A 17,271-nucleotide genomic window follows, 5' to 3' on the forward strand; every position below is an offset into this window, starting at 1 on the left:
GGGGGTATGGAGATATGCTTGCAGCAAATCGACTGTTTCCAAAACTGCACACTTAATAGACATTTAATAGTCAGATTTGAAGAATTTTTGGCTTGGAGATGGGTTGCAACACCTTGCTTTGAAAGTTTCTGAGATCTTAGCGTTGAAACGGACAGAAAAACAAACGGACATGGCTTTTTCGCCTCGGCTAGTGATCTTGATTAAGAATATATCTTTCTTCTACCTTTTACCAGACACTTTTACTCTGCGAGTAACGTGTATAAAAAGTGGGTACGGCACAGTCCAGTGACTCGACTATTAGATACCCGTTGTAATGAATTTCCAAATACGTTTGCCTCCAAATATACATATGTATATAATTGGAGCAGTCAGAGACTTCTGTTCTTAACAAGTTTATAAAATAAATAGTATTGAAAATTCTGAAAGCAAAAAAAGCGCTGTATCGAAGTGGAGTTAGAAGGGCTCCTTCTGACTGAAATAATAATACCCTTTGTAAGGTATAAGAACGTACTAATTTCGCTGTTCTCAACAGAGTACGTTTAATCAAATTAAATAACATTTTTAAAAACAATCGGCTAAAGAACCCCTCTCTCGGACGGCTTAAATATGAGGGCAGGCAATTAATGCAGGCGAATACTTGAAATTGTTAATTTGGGAGGCCCGATCGAATGCCTCAGATATGCGATACCAACGCTCTGAGGGACAGCCAGGCGACGAGAAAGACATCAAATGAATTTTAATACGCGCCAGGGGAGCCGTCAATAATTAATCGGACAAATGGCCGAGGCGAGGCCGAAGTTTTCGGTCTCCCCTCTTGCTATTTTATTGGCGGGGCTTCAATAATTGATTATTGCGAAGTGGACTGCGGAAATGGGACAAATTCATTCAATAATAATTCCGATTCGCCAGCGACAACTTTGTCGTGTTGGTGGCGCCTCTCCGACTGCCCCGAAAATCGCTGCAAAAACGTGGGAGGCGGGCCCAGGAGTGGGGGCATGAATAACCATCAATAGGAATTTTATTGTGAAAATATTTGTCGCTGCCGGTGTGGTAGGTCAGCAGCAGCAAAAAAGGCTACAAAAACTATACACAGGGGAAAAAGATATTGTTGTACGACTTAATTATCCACGAATTTCGGATTTCTGATTGTTATGTTTTTATTAGTCTTAATATCTGGATATTGGATATTAGATTTTGCGGAACGTCCCTAAAGCTAGCTTAAAAAAATTACTCTTACGCCATGTATATGCGAGACAGAATTATATTTATAGTAATATTTTCTCCATGTCCTGCCAAACGGTTCGATGTTAATTTTATACGTAAAAATCTGTTGTGTTTATCTTAGCCTAATATTTTCTTTGGTAAGATATGGAACTTTGTATACATATAAGTACAATGTACATGTACGTTTCGACCCTTCGCATAGTGAATGAGAGGATGCAAAAATGTGATAAAAAGCTACAAATATATTCTTGAGGCTTTTTCGAAACGTTTGCTTAAAAATTACTTATACGCCATGTAGCCAGGCAGAATTATATTTATAGCAATATATTTTTACCCACGCTGCTAAGGGTTTAATGTTATTTTTTACATAAACAATATGATTCATAAAATCAAGTAATCTCACCATAACGATTATCTGGCTGCGTTTTGTCTCAGTGTACAAATTCTAGCCTGGCAATGACCGCAAGCAGACAGAACAAGAGCAAAAGCAAAAGAAATTATGGAGTAAACGAAAGTCATGGGAATTTATTGCTGTGCTGTGGGCAAACAAAGGGAGAGAAATATCGTTCAAGCGGCTCGCTTTAATAGCCTACACAAGTAAATAACTCCCAAGGCATACATAGTCCAGCCTATGTACACTGTATATGTGACTATTTACATGGATACGTTTGTCAAGAAATTTTTCGCGAAACGGGAACTGTCATAAAAACGTAAGTCTCAGTTGAAAACTTGTGTTCAATAAATATAGATTTTTTAAATGGTATCTTTATTAATACTGTTCATCTCAGTACCAGCGTTCTGTTTATACCTTATGATGAACTACGAATGTGATGCACTATAGTGGTCTAATTTTTATAAAACGAAATTCAAAATTCTGAAATCTTAACTCAAAGTAAAGGTGAATATGATGCGTTTTTTTAAATTATATTTTTATTCTAGAGCATTTAAAGCTTGCATTAGAGCTACAGTCGTCTCATTAAATAAACATTTTATTGAAAATTATGATATCCTTAAAAAGCCCAGATTAAATAGAAGCTTACATTTTTGTTCTATTACTTTTCCGATACTTTCTCTTGGAGTTACAGGATAAAGCTATATACTCATATATCTATGTAATACCCTCCGCAGGGATATAGTGATAAAAAATCAATTCCCATAAAAGTGGTTAAAGTTTTGAGAGAAAGATATATATATATATTAGAAAGGCAATTCACTTGGATAGCGATCTTTGGTTCATATTCGGGCGGCATTCGCACGCATACACACAAATATGTACACATGTTACATTCGAAAAGATTCCTGCGCCGCCCCGTAAGTAGAAATCTATCTTTTCAATCCATTCTGCTGCCTTGTGCCTTTGCTTGACCTTTTTGTGGGGGCGCGTGAACGATGACGTCGACGTTCCACCGGCGGCAATGAAATTGATGTCACGTTTTTATGACGCCGTTGATGAGTCGTTATCTTTGATTTCAGCACGCAGGCTCGGTCGCCATTTCCGTTTCCTTCCGCCACTCCGCCATTATCCTTGGCCACTTGCTTTGCGTCCGGCACACAAGCTCGCAAAGCCGCCTCCCCCGCAGTGCGAGTGTGAGTGTGAGTGTGGCGCACACCCACGCACACACTCAACTGGAACGCAGACATCGACAATTGCGCCAGGTGGTCGCGGTCCTGCGGTCATCACTCTTCGCCGCTGCCCTGCTCGGTCCTCGCTCTTTATGTTTTTAATTTACGCCCAGTTCAATTTGGGCTTTTTGTTTATCTCCCGCCCACAATTTATTGTTTCGTACTTTCCGTTCGCTTCGCTTCGATTCGCTGGCACTCGCAAGGTATCCACAGAAAAGTCTCCTTTTCGCTGACTCTAACTCCTGGAATTCTCAGCCAGACTGAAGCCCCCAAAGAAGTATGGAAGTTAGCTGGGTAATATCCCCCTGCAGGTAAATGAAATGGGCAGCGTAGGCAAAGAAGTGTTCACGTCGCAGGGATTTTTGCTACACACAGCCAAATATTCCGGGGCAGATTGACCAAAACAAGAGTTATGTATCTACTAAAATATCGTTTTACTATTAAATACTTTACCTAAAATATATATTCTGTTAAGTCTGGCTGGAAGTCCAGTGCAAATGTATTCCATTTTATTATTAATTATACCCTTAGTTGTTGAGAACTGGATAGTAAACTGAAACTTTTGAACTTAAGCCAACCTAAAGCCTTAGTCGCTATGACTGCCCTTCCCTGTTTTAACTTTAAGCAAGCAGTATGTTACAAAATAAATAATTTTATTTACCCGTGTAAGTAAGTGCTTTGCTTCATTGACGTATCTACTATTTTTATACCGTTGCAGAGGCTATAATGATATCAGTCAGAAGTTTAAAAAGCAGTGAAGGTACGTTTCCGACCCCATAAAGTATATATATTCTTGATCAGCGTCACTAGACGAGTCGATCTAGCCATGTCCGTCAATCCGTCTGTCCGTCCGTCTGTCCGTCCGTTTCTACGCAAACTAGACTCTCAGTTTTAAAGCTATCGGGCTAAAACTTTCCCAAAGGTCTTCTTTCCATTGCATGTAGTATATAAGTCTATATACATAAATAGCTGTCATAGGAACAATCGGAAATGGGTGGGAAAATAATATGAAAAAATTATATCTTTTAACCTCCTATGCTTAGAAATAACATATTTTAATTGGTTTTGAATTTCGAATTAAATTTTATCAAAATCGGACGACTATATCATATATCCCCCATAGGAGCAATCGGAAAATTAGTGGTAAAATATTATTGAAAAATTATATCTTCGGTGTTTTTTAACTTATAACCTCCCATGCTTGGAAATAACATTTTTTAATTAGTTCTGAATTTCGAATTAAATTGTATCAAAATTGGACGACTATATCATATAGCTACCATGGTAACGATCGGAAAATTGGTGGGAAAATAATATGAAACAAATTATATTTTTGGTGCTTTTTGACAAATTATCTTATAATATTGGGAATACAATTTTATATATTTTTAAGAATTTCAAATTCAATTTAATAACCACTCTAACATATACATAGATGTCAAAAAAACGGTCTGAAAAAATGAATGAAATAATTTTCTTAATATCACTGAAGTCAGCAACAATCCTTAAAAATTTCGCATGGTGTTACAAAAGTTGATTATTTCTTACAACTGCAACTGTAAAATATATGTGGCCAAGAGATCGATATTGGCTTATGTTGGTTATTCCATGAAAAAAAATTCTTAAAATAAAAAAAATAATTAAATAAAAAAATAAACATACAACTAAATTTTTCTTCTTATGCGTATGTTATTCTTTTATCATTACCTTTTTTATAGTTTACGTCTGTTTTCACTATTAAATAGTTGATTTTGATAGTTTTGGTTTGTGTAAACAAACTCTTTTTATAAAAACCTTACGTAGATGCAAATAAGGGATATCTGATAGGATGCTGCCTGTTATTAGTTCTAATTGTTTAGTTCTTTGGCATATTTTCGTCATTTTCCTTAATTTAAAACATTATCTTTGGTAAACATAGCGTGTCAGTCTTAAAATTTAAAGTTCAACAGGCATTTTTTACGGACGTTCCCTTACTTGATGAAATTTTCTGTTGAATTTTCAGCAATTTAACAGTAAATTAACCTGCAAAAGATAACGCCAAAATGTATTTATCGACCGTCATATACTCGTTATATACAGCGCCCATTGAATAGTACCTGGCCACCCCAAAAACTATTATTTAAAAATACAATTTTTTTCTTAAGGATATGGAATTGAACCCTCCACCTTGCCAATTCGACAACAGCTTTGATTTCTGCCGCGGGAAGCATTCACATAGCTAGTTTTAAAATTGCATTTAGTAATGCGTGGTGACCAATTGTATTTTGGGAAAGCTATTTGATCTTTTTTTCTTATTCGGTTTCGGATTCCTAAGGTCGATAAGCTTTTCTGCAACAGCGGTTTTCTCAATGAACAGGCTTGAACGACACATCGATATAACGATGAGGAAACAAGATCAATCTTCTATCGATAACACAGACGGCTCGATATGAATTTTGAACTCAGCGGCTTGCAACGGAAAAATACCAAAGATTACATATTTCAAAAATAAAATCGGTATTAATGGTATATTTTCCCCAGCCGGGCGGTATATTTGTGCGACTTAGCCACGGTCACACTAAGTCAATTTGAAAGACGCTTCGCGCAGCCAAGCCAAGCAGTAAATATTATTTTGGATAAAAACAAACGAAGTTCTCATGGACAAACTGAGCGCGGTGCGCATTGCGGCCCGCGAGGCGCCGTACCGCCAGTTCTTGGGGCGTCGGGAGCCGAGCGTCGTCGAATTCCCGCCCTGGGGCGATGGAAAGGTACTCGACTGCAGCCAAGCCCACTAACTGTAACTGACTGCCATCTTTCTGTACCTTCCAGTCGCTAGTGGTGGAGCAGAACGAGTTCCACTTCGACCACGCCTTCCCGTCCACCGTCGGCCAGGACGAGATGTACCTGGCCCTGATCCGGCCGCTGGTGGAGAAGGCCCTCCAGGGCTTCCAGTGCACGGCACTGGCCTACGGACAGACGGGAACGGGCAAGAGCTACTCCATGGGCATGGCGCCCCCGGACAAGGTGGGTAGGAGGCTCATAGCAGCCCTTGACTTGCCCAAGACACCCAGTATTTCTAAGACAACTGAGCTATTGTATGCCAACCGCCATCAATTCCATGATCAATGCTTTAGTTTTTGAAGTGAAGACCGGTCTTAGTTCATATATCACCTACTCTACAGGGAGTTCAAAAAAGTAGTTTGCAAATATGTCTGTTTTAAAATGGCAATGGATGTATTATATCCTAAGGGTCATGATGGCATCCAAGTCAAGGGTCAAGCCAAAATTTCACTGATTTATTGTACAACTTTTGAAATAATCCCTTCGATCTGCAGGTCCAAAAGCCCGAGCACCTCGGTGTTCTGCCGCGCTGTCTGGCCGACATCTTGGACCGTGTGACGGCCAAGCAGGAGAACGAGAAGGAGCCCATCCAGGTGTTCGCCTCCTTCATCGAGATTTACAACGAAAAAGCCTATGATCTCCTGGGCTCCATACCACAAACGCCCATGGTGGCTGCGCGCTGCCAAAGATGCACCTGCCTCCCCTTGCGCAACCAGGAGGATCTGCAGGACCTGCTGCAGCAGGGCACTGGGAATCGGCGCGTGCGCTCTACCAAGATGAATTCAAGCAGCTCCCGATCACACGCCATAGTGACCATACATGTGAAAAGTAGCACCAGTCATTCGAGACTAAATATAGTGGATCTGGCCGGGTCGGAAGGAGTGCGGCGAACCGGGCACGAGGGCGTGGCCAAGCAGGAGGGAGTCAACATCAATCTGGGTCTGCTCAGCATCAACAAGGTGGTGATGTCCATGGCGGCGGGCCGCACGGTGATTCCCTACCGCGACAGCGTCCTTACCACAGTCCTACAGGGTGAGTGGACTTGTCCATAGAATTGCAAAGGGTATTATAAGTTAAGAGAGAAGCTTCTAATTCAAACTTGTAAAAAATTGATAACGTTAAGGCATCTGTCGGGTTAAAGCATTTATTGATAGTTTAATCATCCTGTTTATAATTCCAATACTAGAATTATGTACTTAATCTCCTTATCTTTTCCAGAATCGCTCACCGCGCAGTCATATCTAACCTTCCTGGCCTGCATCAGTCCCCATCGATGCGATCTTAGCGAGACGTTGGCCACTTTGCGCTTCGGCACCAGCGCCAAAAAGCTCCGCCTGAATCCGATGCAAGTGGCTCGGCAAAAGGTGAGCTGCCTTACCTAACGCCTTCTTATATGTAGTTGAAGTCCACGCAGTCGAAGATCACCTCCCGCATACGCTGTTTGAAAGTCGCCTCGTTGCCCACGCCCAGGAATCCGGCGCCCTGCAGATCCGTGGTGGCTCCGGCCTCGATTCGCTCGCTGATCGCTTGCAGGTCGGGCACATCCTGGCCCTGCATGGTCACGATGGGCAGAACCATCATGGCGAGGAGCAGGCCCACGGGAGCCTTGGTGGCCACCTGGTCATCGAATGCAGGACGGGGTAGAAGTTGCTCCAAGTGCTCGCCTAGCCTGTTGCAAGATTGTTTTCAGCACTGTGGTCATGTATATCAGATGTTGTTCTCTTACCTGCTTAGCTGTAGCCCCAACTCCTCGTAGTAATCCTCTAGCATTTGCTTGAGGTGCCGTTGCCGGAAGTCTCTCGATGTGCATGTGAATAGGAAGTAGGCTAAATCGGTGACCGGGGAGGCATACCGCATCAGTTGCCAATCGATCAGACGAACATCCTCTAGGTCTCCCCCCTCCGATCTTTTGTAGAGGATGTTATTGTTCCAGCAGTCGCCATGACAGATGACAGCGAAGGGTTCGCAATTGGATGCACTGACCAAAGGGAGCAGCAGCTCAAAGTACGTTCCTTTGGCAAAGTACGCTTCCAGGCGAGCCCTGTACGGATCATCCGCTGGTGAGAGCAGCGAAGAAATGGCACTCCCTTTGAGATTTTCAAAGTACACGCCCAAAGCGTGATCCTCGCGGCGCTGCTCGAAGATGTCCACCAGCTGCTGCAGCTTATGCATTCTCTCAGGGAATTGACGCTTCCCAGCCAGAGATATTGCATGTAATTTGGCATAAGTGCATATTACCTGACGCACATGTTCAACGGATAGGTCGAGGAAGCGATCGTGGAGACAGAACCCAGAACAGGATAGGTCCTCCAGCACGATGCATTCGTTCGGCTCATCCTGACGAGTTCCGAAACAACGGGCGTGCTGCCGAAAACGATCCTCTCCGGGGATCTTCCACTTCTCCTGAATCATGTCAGCCAGTGGCAAGAACACCTCATATGCTGCCGTTTCTCGCAAGAAACACGGACGTGCGAAGAACTGCTTGCGGCGCACGCGATTCTGGGGAGGAAGCTTCACCACCAGGCTGCGCTTCGAGTCGGAAGCCACCTGTAGCCGCCAAACCACGCCCAAATAGTTGTCACCCTTGGCACTTGCTCTGTTCAAACGGAGTTCTGGGTTTGCTCCTAGTTCTGGCCACAGTTGGCTGACCAGTTGGCGGAGGAACTGGGTGACTTGCTCGTTGGGGAGATCTTCTTCTGGCTTTGACGCGTCTCCTCCCTGTTCTACACGATTCTCCTGCTCTTCCCCAATCCTGTCTATGCACTCCTTATTCTGATCCAGCAACTCGTCTTGGGTGTCCTCACTTAGGTCCGGCTGCTTGACTTCGGGGCATTCCTCGTCATCGCATGAAGAATCTGCATCAGCAGCTTGCTCCTTGTGATTATCTTGCTTCTCCAGACTTTCAAGATTATCTGTGAGCTGCTCCTTGTTCTCGGATATTTGTCGATGCTGTTCTTCGTTTTGTAAGGACTCGTTACTTTCTTGAATTGCACTCCTGTCCTGATTGATTTCTTCCGGTTCATCTTGCAGTTGTCCCTTAGATTCATTTTCTAAAAGCTGATCTTCAGTATTGCCAATCAATTCGGGAAGAGCTTCTTCTAGCTCTTCTATTTTCTTAAGCTCTTCTCTGTATATCACTTGTTCATCCATGGGATCCCCGTCCGTATTTCCTTGCGTACCCAGCTCTTCCAGAAGGGGCGCCTCTAGTACACTTTCCTGTTGACATTCACCTTTCCCCAATTCATCGTGATCCGGATCCTCCTCCGAGTTCTGATCTTTCTCGTTCTTCCGACTATCCTTTATCTCTTCCACAGGCTCCTTTGGGATATCTTCTTTATCCAGTCGGTCTTCACCCTCTCGCCGTTCCAGATTGCAGTCCAGAATATTTTCGATACATTCTTGCAGGTCCTTCTCCTGATCGGTTTCCTTTTCTATAAGTGGCTCCCTCTTTTGATCTTCTGCGTCCTCCAGCTGCTTCTCGCTGGGCTGCTCCATTGTACACTATGGCACCGCCCCGAATGTGGCCCGTTTATATAGACAACTAAATGTAACCGCGAAGACCGCAAGTCGAATGATGCAGTTACTCAAGTTACATTCTTCCATCTTGCTCTGATTGCAGCAATCGCTGGCCACACGGACGCCCCACGTCTTCCGCAAGGTGCTGAGCAGCTCGACGGCCATCAAACGGCAAGCCGCCGAACAGAACAGCCTTTTTGTTCCCAATCCGAAATCCGCCATGTCCAAGCCGCTGACCAACGTTCTCCACCGGACGCGATCCGAATTGGGCCTGACCCCCAAAGCCAAGAAGAGGTAAGTGCCTGAAAAATAACCCCAGAATTCCAGACCAATTGTGTTGGTGCTATCCCCCACAGGGCTCGCGAGCTATTGCAGCTGGAGGATACAACCCTAGAACCCTCGTCTATTCACATCTCCGACAGCAGTCTTAGTCTGGTGGGCTTTCAGGCCGAAGTCGAAAAGGACAGGCAGTTGATGCCCCCACCTGGAGTGGGACCCGGGCAACCCGGCAGCCTTCACTCCACCGCAGTGAGCATTGCCGAGGTGGATGAGCTGGAGGAGCCAGCTGAGGTGCAACAGTCGCTGATATCCGGCACAGTTCATAGCCAGCTCTTCAGGACAAACGTCAGCCCCATAAGATTGAGGTCATCCAGCATTTTGAAGGAACTCAGTGGAATCCAACCCATGGAGGAAACTTTAATTCCTCCCCCTAAGCCACCGTCTGTTCTCCGACGCTCCATGCGTCTGGCCAACCAAAGCAGGCAGAACTACGGGGCCATTCCCAAAATTGCCAATTTTCGGAACAGGCAGCAGTCAGAAAGCCGGGAAAGCTCAGCTTCCGTCACAGTAAAAAAGGAGAAAGTTACCCAGCTCAAGGATCTGATAACGCAAGTTGAAGCTCCCCCAAAAACAAGTCGCTCGAGGAAGAAAAAATCTCCAACCGACGATTGGATGGCCCATAATAAGAGCCTATTCCTTGGCCTGCTCAACAGGGGCAGCGTAAAGGAACTGCAGAAAGTTCCCGGGATCGGACCAAAGACAGCTTTTACTTTGGTTATGCATAGGTGAGTTTAAAAGTTGATACTCCAATCGAGTTTAGTCCTATCCTACTGTTGTTTCCTCATTACTTAGATCTCGCCTGGGATGCTTCCTGAATCTGGGCCAAGTAAAAGACCTGCCCATTTGGCCTGGCAAGAGCTGGGATAGGTTTAGCCAAGCAAACTGCCTAGAGATTTGATTATAATAAGTATACTCGCTAAGTTTTATGTTTAACTATCTATTGGGGCTTTCCTATGATTTACAAAACCCCTGATTATAAGTAGAAAACATAATGGAGCAGGATATCCAAATACCTTGACACTTACAGAAAGGTTTTTGTGTGTAATATGTGTAATATTTTTTAATGTTTATTTTTTTGATTTTTTATAGATAGATGTAAGCTTGAAAACTTCCGTGTTAAGATCTATGTATACCAATGTCTTAAAATAAACAATGTGAAAGATTATAACACTAAAACTATTTTAGCACTCCCTCTTGGAATCGTTTGTGTATTTTTTGCTGTAAGCAAGTAAACTTGGAGGGCTACCTGATCCTCGATAGTATAGTGGTTAGTATCCCCGCCTGTCACGCGGGAGACCGGGGTTCAATTCCCCGTCGGGGAGAAGCCAGATTATATTTTATTCTCTGCCAATTATAGTTTTGTGCAGACTTTTTCCGCTTCTATGCGCTGACCCAATTCGGTTTTTGTTTTTTTGAAGGCAGTAATCAACTTGTGCATTATTTTTGGGAGAGGGATCATAAAATAAAACCAAGATAAATCGAGCATGCGCAAAGTATATTTTCCATATTTTCTAGAAAATGTGAAAGTGCACCAAATCCTCGATAGTATAGTGGTTAGTATCCCCGCCTGTCACGCGGGAGACCGGGGTTCAATTCCCCGTCGGGGAGAAAGCTAGAATTTCTTTTATTCCACAGACTATTTTTGTTATACCAGTTTTTTGTAAAGTAGAAGGGTTGTGTTCGCTGAAAAGTTTGTAACAAAAACTGTGTTATTTGTTTCTATTTTATACATATTTTATTTTGAAATAAACAAAATAGATTCTCATCCTTCGGTAGGTTGATCCGACTTGATTTCATTTGTGAAAAAAAAGCGATCAACTTATGCATACTTTTGGGAGCGATGTCTAAAATAATATACTTACCAAGGATGCGCTTTACAATATTTATGAAGTGAACAAGTTGACAGTTACCCATTTACCATAAAGAATTATTTTTTTTATATATGATTTGGAATATCTTAAACTCGGGAAATACCCACCTCATGGGCATAAATCAAAACGTAAATCTCTAAGTCCTGTGGTTAGTTCAGATTTCGGGTGTTTTCAATGGGCACTACGGACCAAATTACCCAGCCATTAACGATCGAACAGCTGACCATGGCTGCCAGTCTTTCTGAGTAATCTGTGCAGTAAAGTGCTCTCGAGAGCCCCTATCTTTGCGTCTTTGCGCGAAACTGTTGTGCACCTTGTACGGACACTTGTGACAGCAAATGCATCTTAGAGATACAGATACATCCACAGGCAAGGCACTTTGCTGGCTCCTCGGCCAGTTGTATCAGCTCTGCAGCTCGACAAAAACAATTCGCTGACCGACATACAAGCGCACATAGGGGGTCTGGTGCTGGTTCTTGTTCTGGTTGGTATATCTGCTATTGGCTTCGTTTCGGTAAACAAGATAACAACACATCGCAGATACGGCAAGCGGAGGGCTGGTGGGTAGGTGGGAAGAGCCGCTCGCAGGAATCTTCTAAATACTCATAAGTACTGAGCATTTTCTGATTGGAAATCGCTGCCAGATAACGCCCGAATATCTCTGAGCTAGTCCAGTACAAAGGCAAAAGGCGAAGCCGAGGACCGAAGACCGAGGCAAAAGCAACCAGCAAAACAAAAACAAGAAAAGACGCAGGGGCAACAAAACACTGAAAGCAAAACAAACAGCGATGAACTCGGGCATGAGCCACACTTGAAATACCCTAACCACATCTGCGGACGGTTATTTCTCGGTTTTCCTGGGCTTATATAGAACTGCTCTAAGGTTTCACTTTTTCATTGTTCAAATAAACCATCCCTATTTGAATATTATATGCATATACTCGTCACCTTGGAAAGAGTTTTAGGCTACACTGCCCAACGTTTATTAAATTTAAGGTTGCGCAGCTCAAAGCATCTAGTTTAGATCAGTTTCGTTTCAAACTGTCAGTAAACATTGTAATTATATAATTCTTAGGGTAATTTTCGGTATACCACCTGGAATCTGTGTACTGAGAGTTGCTAGTGAATTTCAGCGCTATCCGTGCCCTAACACCCGAGTTACCATAGGTCGATTCAGATGTTCAGCGATCTTCAAAGACTTAAATGTTCATAGTTTTTCGAGGTGTAAATAGAACAGCTGTAGGGCTATCCATATAATACATAAATTTGGCTGGTCACCAACGTTTATTAAGTTTAAGTTTCCGCAGCTCCTACTATGTACTTTTAATCGATTTTTTTGAACCAACCATTGTAATTATGTGATTTTCAGGCTCATTTTTGGTATACAACCTGGAATCTGTGTACTGAGAGCTGCTAGTGAATTTCAGCGCGATCCGAGCCCTAGCACCCGAGTTACCATAGGTCGTTTCAGCTGTTCAGCGGTCTTTCGCGGGGGGCCACACCCTCTTTTGAGTGGCGAGTGCAGTCGCAGTGTGCCGGTCCCCACTGAAGAGTAGCGGCAGCGCCAGCAGAGGCGTCGGCGGAGGGGCATGGGCAGGGGCAGGGGCGTAGCGGGGCCGCGGCAGTGGGGGCCTTATGCAGTGCTCGAAGAAGAAGCCGGTCTTTTTGTCTCTGTTTTTGTTTTTGAGTTCGCCTTTTTTCGTTAGCGTCTTGTTGTGATCGCTCTGCCGCTCCGCTGCTCTGCCGCCGCCGTGCTGGCTTGTTTTTGCGGCGCATTTAATGAATGCGCCCAAAACCCCCCACCCCAGCCGCCGAGCCGCCGCGCAGCCGACGTCGACGCCGGGCTCCGCGTTAAAATGTCGCGGCGACGGCGCTGCGAGCTCAGTCTAGCAGCACGAGTCCAGCAGTCCGGTTCCAGCGACCACGACCACGACCACGACCACGATCACGATCTCAGTTCCGAGTCCGGAGTTTCGAATTGGATTGCATTGGGTCTTCAAGTGTTTTCCCATCGGCGCCAGGTCCCAGGTCCCAGGTCCCAGCTCCCAGCTCCCAGCTCCACAGGTCCGCAGAGCCACTAGCCTAGTCACTCGCCCTGCACAGCACAGCACAGCAGCGCCTCCGAGATGTCGCAGCCACTGAAGTTCTACTTCGACTTCCTGAACCAATCCAGCCGGGCGCTCTACATCCTGCTGGAGGCCTCCAAGATCCCCTTCGAGGCCATTCCCATTTCGATGCTCAAAGGTGAGTACGTGCCCGCTGGCACACACCTCCGGGGGCCCAGAGGTCGACCCTGCCGTGGCCCGTGGCCCGTGGCCCGTCGCCGCATTCCTATGCATTTATGCTGCCCTTTGTTCGGCGCCCGCCTCCGATATTTTCGACTCGACTGGGAGTTTCCAAATAAATTTTCCGCTCGTTAAAAATTCCACAGTCCCCCCGAAAAGTTTCCAAGGCGAAAGTGGGCTATCGTCGCGCTGGGGACAGTCGTTTGGGAAGTGTCGCCTAATCTGAAATCGCATTCGGAAATGTGGAGCATAGATGTTATAATAATTCGATTTATCAGTCTAACGCAAACGTGATGGCAGTTTAGTGGGGGAATTCGTCAGCTTTGCTCGAACGTGAGGTTTCCTTGAGAACGAGTATGGTTGGGAATATTTAGGCGGATCTTTCGCTCTGATCCTAATCTTCAAGCTCTATCGTCTGCGAAGACCACACTATATAGAATCCACAACACCTATCACCAGAACATTCAGTCGTATCTGCAGTGCTTGAATACTGCTCAACACCTCATAAGAAGTTCGTGTTACCCGGGCTCAACTGTACCCAGCACCGGAGTGCACTTTGGCCGTGTTTACTCCGCGGGAACCCGCCGGCCGATCTTTGCGCTGGTTTTATCACCTGCTCGCCAAACTGGCACACTTATCAATTCCTCAACAGATCTGCTGATTTGTTTGCTGGTTTGTGCCTTGTTTTCCTCCATCTGCTGATGTTTTCATGGCTCGTCGGCTCGTCGGCTTGCTTGCTGGGCTGCGCGTGCGCCTAGCACTTTGCGGAGCCCGCAGAGGCCCCGCGCCTCTGCGACTGGTTCGTTTCCCACTTGGTCAAGGTTGCGGACACGCCATAAAGTGCAGAATTGATGCAGCCATTAGCGGCTGCATATGCGATCACGATGCACGGATGATTTCTGGTCGTCAGCACCTGGTAAGCTGATATCCGCATTGGTGGCCGTCTCGTATGCTAATCCCAGTCCCAGTCCCAGTCCCAGCCCCTCCTCCGGCGTCGCACTCCCAGACAGGCCGCTTTTCCTGCCACTTGGACTTTGCACCGCGCCGGGCCGTCGAGTGGCTTAGAAATCAGAGGCGTCGCTGCACTCGCGGGGCGCCAACAAGACAACCTTGTGGAGGTTAAAGACTCCGATGCCGATGCGGGGGCAAGCGCTTTCAGCGGTGTAGTGTGCGGCGCGCACCCGGTTTTCATGCCGCCCGAGCATGACGCAAGGAATCTAATCTGGCCGAGCGTTTACGAGCCCGCTGCAATTCGGATCAAGTGGAAATCGAACGGGGCTATTGCCACCGTAAAAACTGATATTTTCCAACCCAATTTGGTATGGCCCCCTGATAGCTGTCTACGAGGGGCCCTAGCGCTTCGCGAGCCAGTCCGAGGCCTGGGAGCTGAGTTACCAGAGGTCGCAGGGGGTTACTTCGGTGGCCATCGGCTGGTGCCGCTAGCCCTGGGTTGGTGTGCCTTTCTAAAAGTGCTCGTACCGATTTTCCATGGAAACCATGGCTCAGGTGCTGAGTTCTTAGAGATCAGAGCAGGCTGTACGGGTTTGTTTGGTCGGGCCAGCACAGTTCCTTCGGAGAAAGTATCCCTTGGCTAAGGGGGCTACTTGCACTGTTTTTGAATCCGACACATATTAGATTTTTAAAGGCAGCCCCGAAAGATGTTTATGGCAGATTAGGGCAATAAGCTACCAGGGATTGGAGGCCCTGTTTAATTGGCCCACGCCATGTAGCTCTATGAGCCCCACAATGCATCCCGTGCTTTCCGCCCGCCCTTCATTGCGATCCCATCTTGATGGGCCAGTCAGTCACGGAGCTCTCACGAACCGCCCTTTGGCTACTCCGCTTTAATTTTCCCAATGACGGCAATTATAAAATTGAAAATTGCCGCTGCCAGGCCGAATCTAATCAGCTGGTGGCGGGAATCACAGGCCGCCACTGCTGACTAATCAATTAGGTTTCCACCGAATGCCCGGCTAATTTCTCTGTTTACTCGCACCACCCAAATCATGACGGGATGGCGTGGAGTGGGCGTGGGCACTCAATTAGCTTGTGCGCCCATCCAGAGTCCCACTCGCAGCGGCTATTTCTGGAGCCGGAGGCCCCGCAAGTGCCACAAGTGCCGCACGAGTTCCCGACCAAACCCTTTACGAGCTCCACTCCACTCCCGCGGTGACCTTGGTGGCCGCACTGGCGACATTGGCAGTGACTTTGCCCTTCCTCGGCCGGACACGCCCCTCTTTTGAGGGCACCACTTCTTTCGATCCCCTTATCGCTATCGGCTCCCAACTCGGCCCGTGACTCGGCACCTGTTGCCGAGTAGCGATACCTCGCTGGGATCAGGCGATCTGCCGATCGGAACACGGGAGTCATGGCTCGTTTTTGGGTGGAATAATCTTATCATCATTTTGTATAGCATATGGAATGCAGATCTGATGCAGATCCCTCTTGAAAACCGGTTTAGATGGAAAATATCCGGTGTCATTGGATTTAGGTATGGTAGCTGCACCATTGTCTCACCGGCTCGCCCCTTTCCCTTTCTTCTGCCGTTCCAGGCGAGCACCTGACCGGCGAGTTCCGGGACAACGTGAACCGGTTCCGCAAGCTGCCGGCGATCACAGACCACGGCTACCAGCTGTCCGAGAACGTGGCCATCTTCCGGCACCTGGCGCGCGAGAAGCTGGTGCCGGAGCACTGGTACCCGCGTCGCCACCTCGGCCGCAGCCGCATCGACGAGTACCTGGCCTGGCAGCAGACCAACATGGGCGTGGCCACCACGGAGTACTTCCAGCAGAAGTGGCTGGTGCCCTACCTGCAGAAGACCCGGCCAGCCGACAATGCGGTAGGTGATCCTAGTCCTTGCGTGACCGCCCCCCCTAACCCCAGTGTCTGGACATTGCAGGTTAATCTCGCCGGCAAGCAGCTGGAGCACACGCTCAACGAGTTCGAGCAGCTCTTCCTCAACTCCCGCAAGTTCATGCTGGGCGACAACATCTCCTTCGCCGACCTCAGCGCCATCTGCGAGATCGACCAGCCCAGTGAGTACCCAAAGTGCCTCGGAGCTGAGAGCTCCAGCCATAATCGCCTGACTTACCCACTCCTCCTCCGCTTTGCAGAGTCCATCGGCTACAACACGTTCCAGAACCGCAACAAGCTGGCCCGCTGGTACGAGGCGGTCCGCGAGGAGCTGGGCCCCCACTACAAGGAGGTGCTCGGGGAGTTCGAGGCCAAGCTGAAGGGCAGCGGCAGTGGGCAGCAGCAGGGCGTGGCCCAGGCGGTGAAGCAATAGCCGGGGGACCCGTCCGCCCTCGGACCGTCCACCAATCTTGTTTAGTTCCCTAAGACGATCGACTATTTAACACTTTTTTTGGCCCATAACATTTAGCTTTTGTGATTATATTTGCTCTTTCTAGCCGATAAGTTTTAACCCCCTCTCCTTTTTCCAAAATTGTCCCTCATATTGCTCTGTTGTGCTTCCCCGTTTCTATCGAAGCTACGAAAAACCTTACACATATTATTAGAGCCTAGTTGTTAACTGTGTATCTTAATTATACGTATTAAAGTACGCTTATGATTGTTAAGCCAGCGCCTTTTCC

The 17,271-nt window shown here is 46.5% G+C and overlaps 3 protein-coding genes and 2 non-coding genes across 5 annotated transcripts; 4 read left to right on the forward strand and 1 right to left on the reverse strand.

The window, feature by feature from the left end:
* Positions 1-5,401: 5,401 nt before the first annotated feature.
* LOC108033167 (kinesin-like protein Nod) lies at positions 5,402-10,698 on the forward strand. The gene is made up of 7 exons (XM_017107399.2): positions 5,402-5,594; positions 5,656-5,850; positions 6,162-6,699; positions 6,886-7,031; positions 9,287-9,477; positions 9,540-10,247; positions 10,315-10,698. The coding sequence occupies exons 1-7, from the start codon at positions 5,484-5,486 to the stop codon at positions 10,418-10,420; spliced, it is 1,995 nt and encodes a 664-aa protein (XP_016962888.1). The 5' UTR covers positions 5,402-5,483; the 3' UTR covers positions 10,421-10,698.
* LOC108033168 (uncharacterized) lies at positions 6,798-9,177 on the reverse strand. The gene is made up of 2 exons (XM_017107401.3): positions 7,394-9,177; positions 6,798-7,336 (listed from the first exon to the last, which is right to left on the reverse strand). The coding sequence occupies exons 1-2, from the start codon at positions 9,160-9,162 to the stop codon at positions 7,057-7,059; spliced, it is 2,049 nt and encodes a 682-aa protein (XP_016962890.1). The 5' UTR covers positions 9,163-9,177; the 3' UTR covers positions 6,798-7,056.
* Positions 10,699-10,772: 74 nt separating the features above from the next.
* On the forward strand, positions 10,773-10,844 carry Trnad-guc (transfer RNA aspartic acid (anticodon GUC)). The gene has a single exon. It is a non-coding gene; the product is annotated as a tRNA-Asp (tRNA).
* A 214-nt stretch (positions 10,845-11,058) lies between these two features.
* On the forward strand, positions 11,059-11,130 carry Trnad-guc (transfer RNA aspartic acid (anticodon GUC)). Its single transcript has one exon. It is a non-coding gene; the product is annotated as a tRNA-Asp (tRNA).
* Positions 11,131-13,496: 2,366 nt separating this feature from the next.
* LOC108033145 (glutathione S-transferase theta-3) lies at positions 13,497-17,256 on the forward strand. Its single transcript, XM_017107369.3, has 4 exons — positions 13,497-13,637; positions 16,231-16,517; positions 16,578-16,713; positions 16,792-17,256. Exons 1-4 carry the CDS (start codon positions 13,520-13,522, stop codon positions 16,962-16,964), a joined length of 714 nt encoding a protein of 237 aa, XP_016962858.1. The 5' UTR covers positions 13,497-13,519; the 3' UTR covers positions 16,965-17,256.
* The last annotated feature ends 15 nt before the right edge of the window (positions 17,257-17,271 follow it).

This window comes from Drosophila biarmipes, chromosome X, assembly GCF_025231255.1.
Source record: "Drosophila biarmipes strain raj3 chromosome X, RU_DBia_V1.1, whole genome shotgun sequence".
Taxonomy (NCBI): Eukaryota; Metazoa; Arthropoda; class Insecta; order Diptera; family Drosophilidae; genus Drosophila; species Drosophila biarmipes.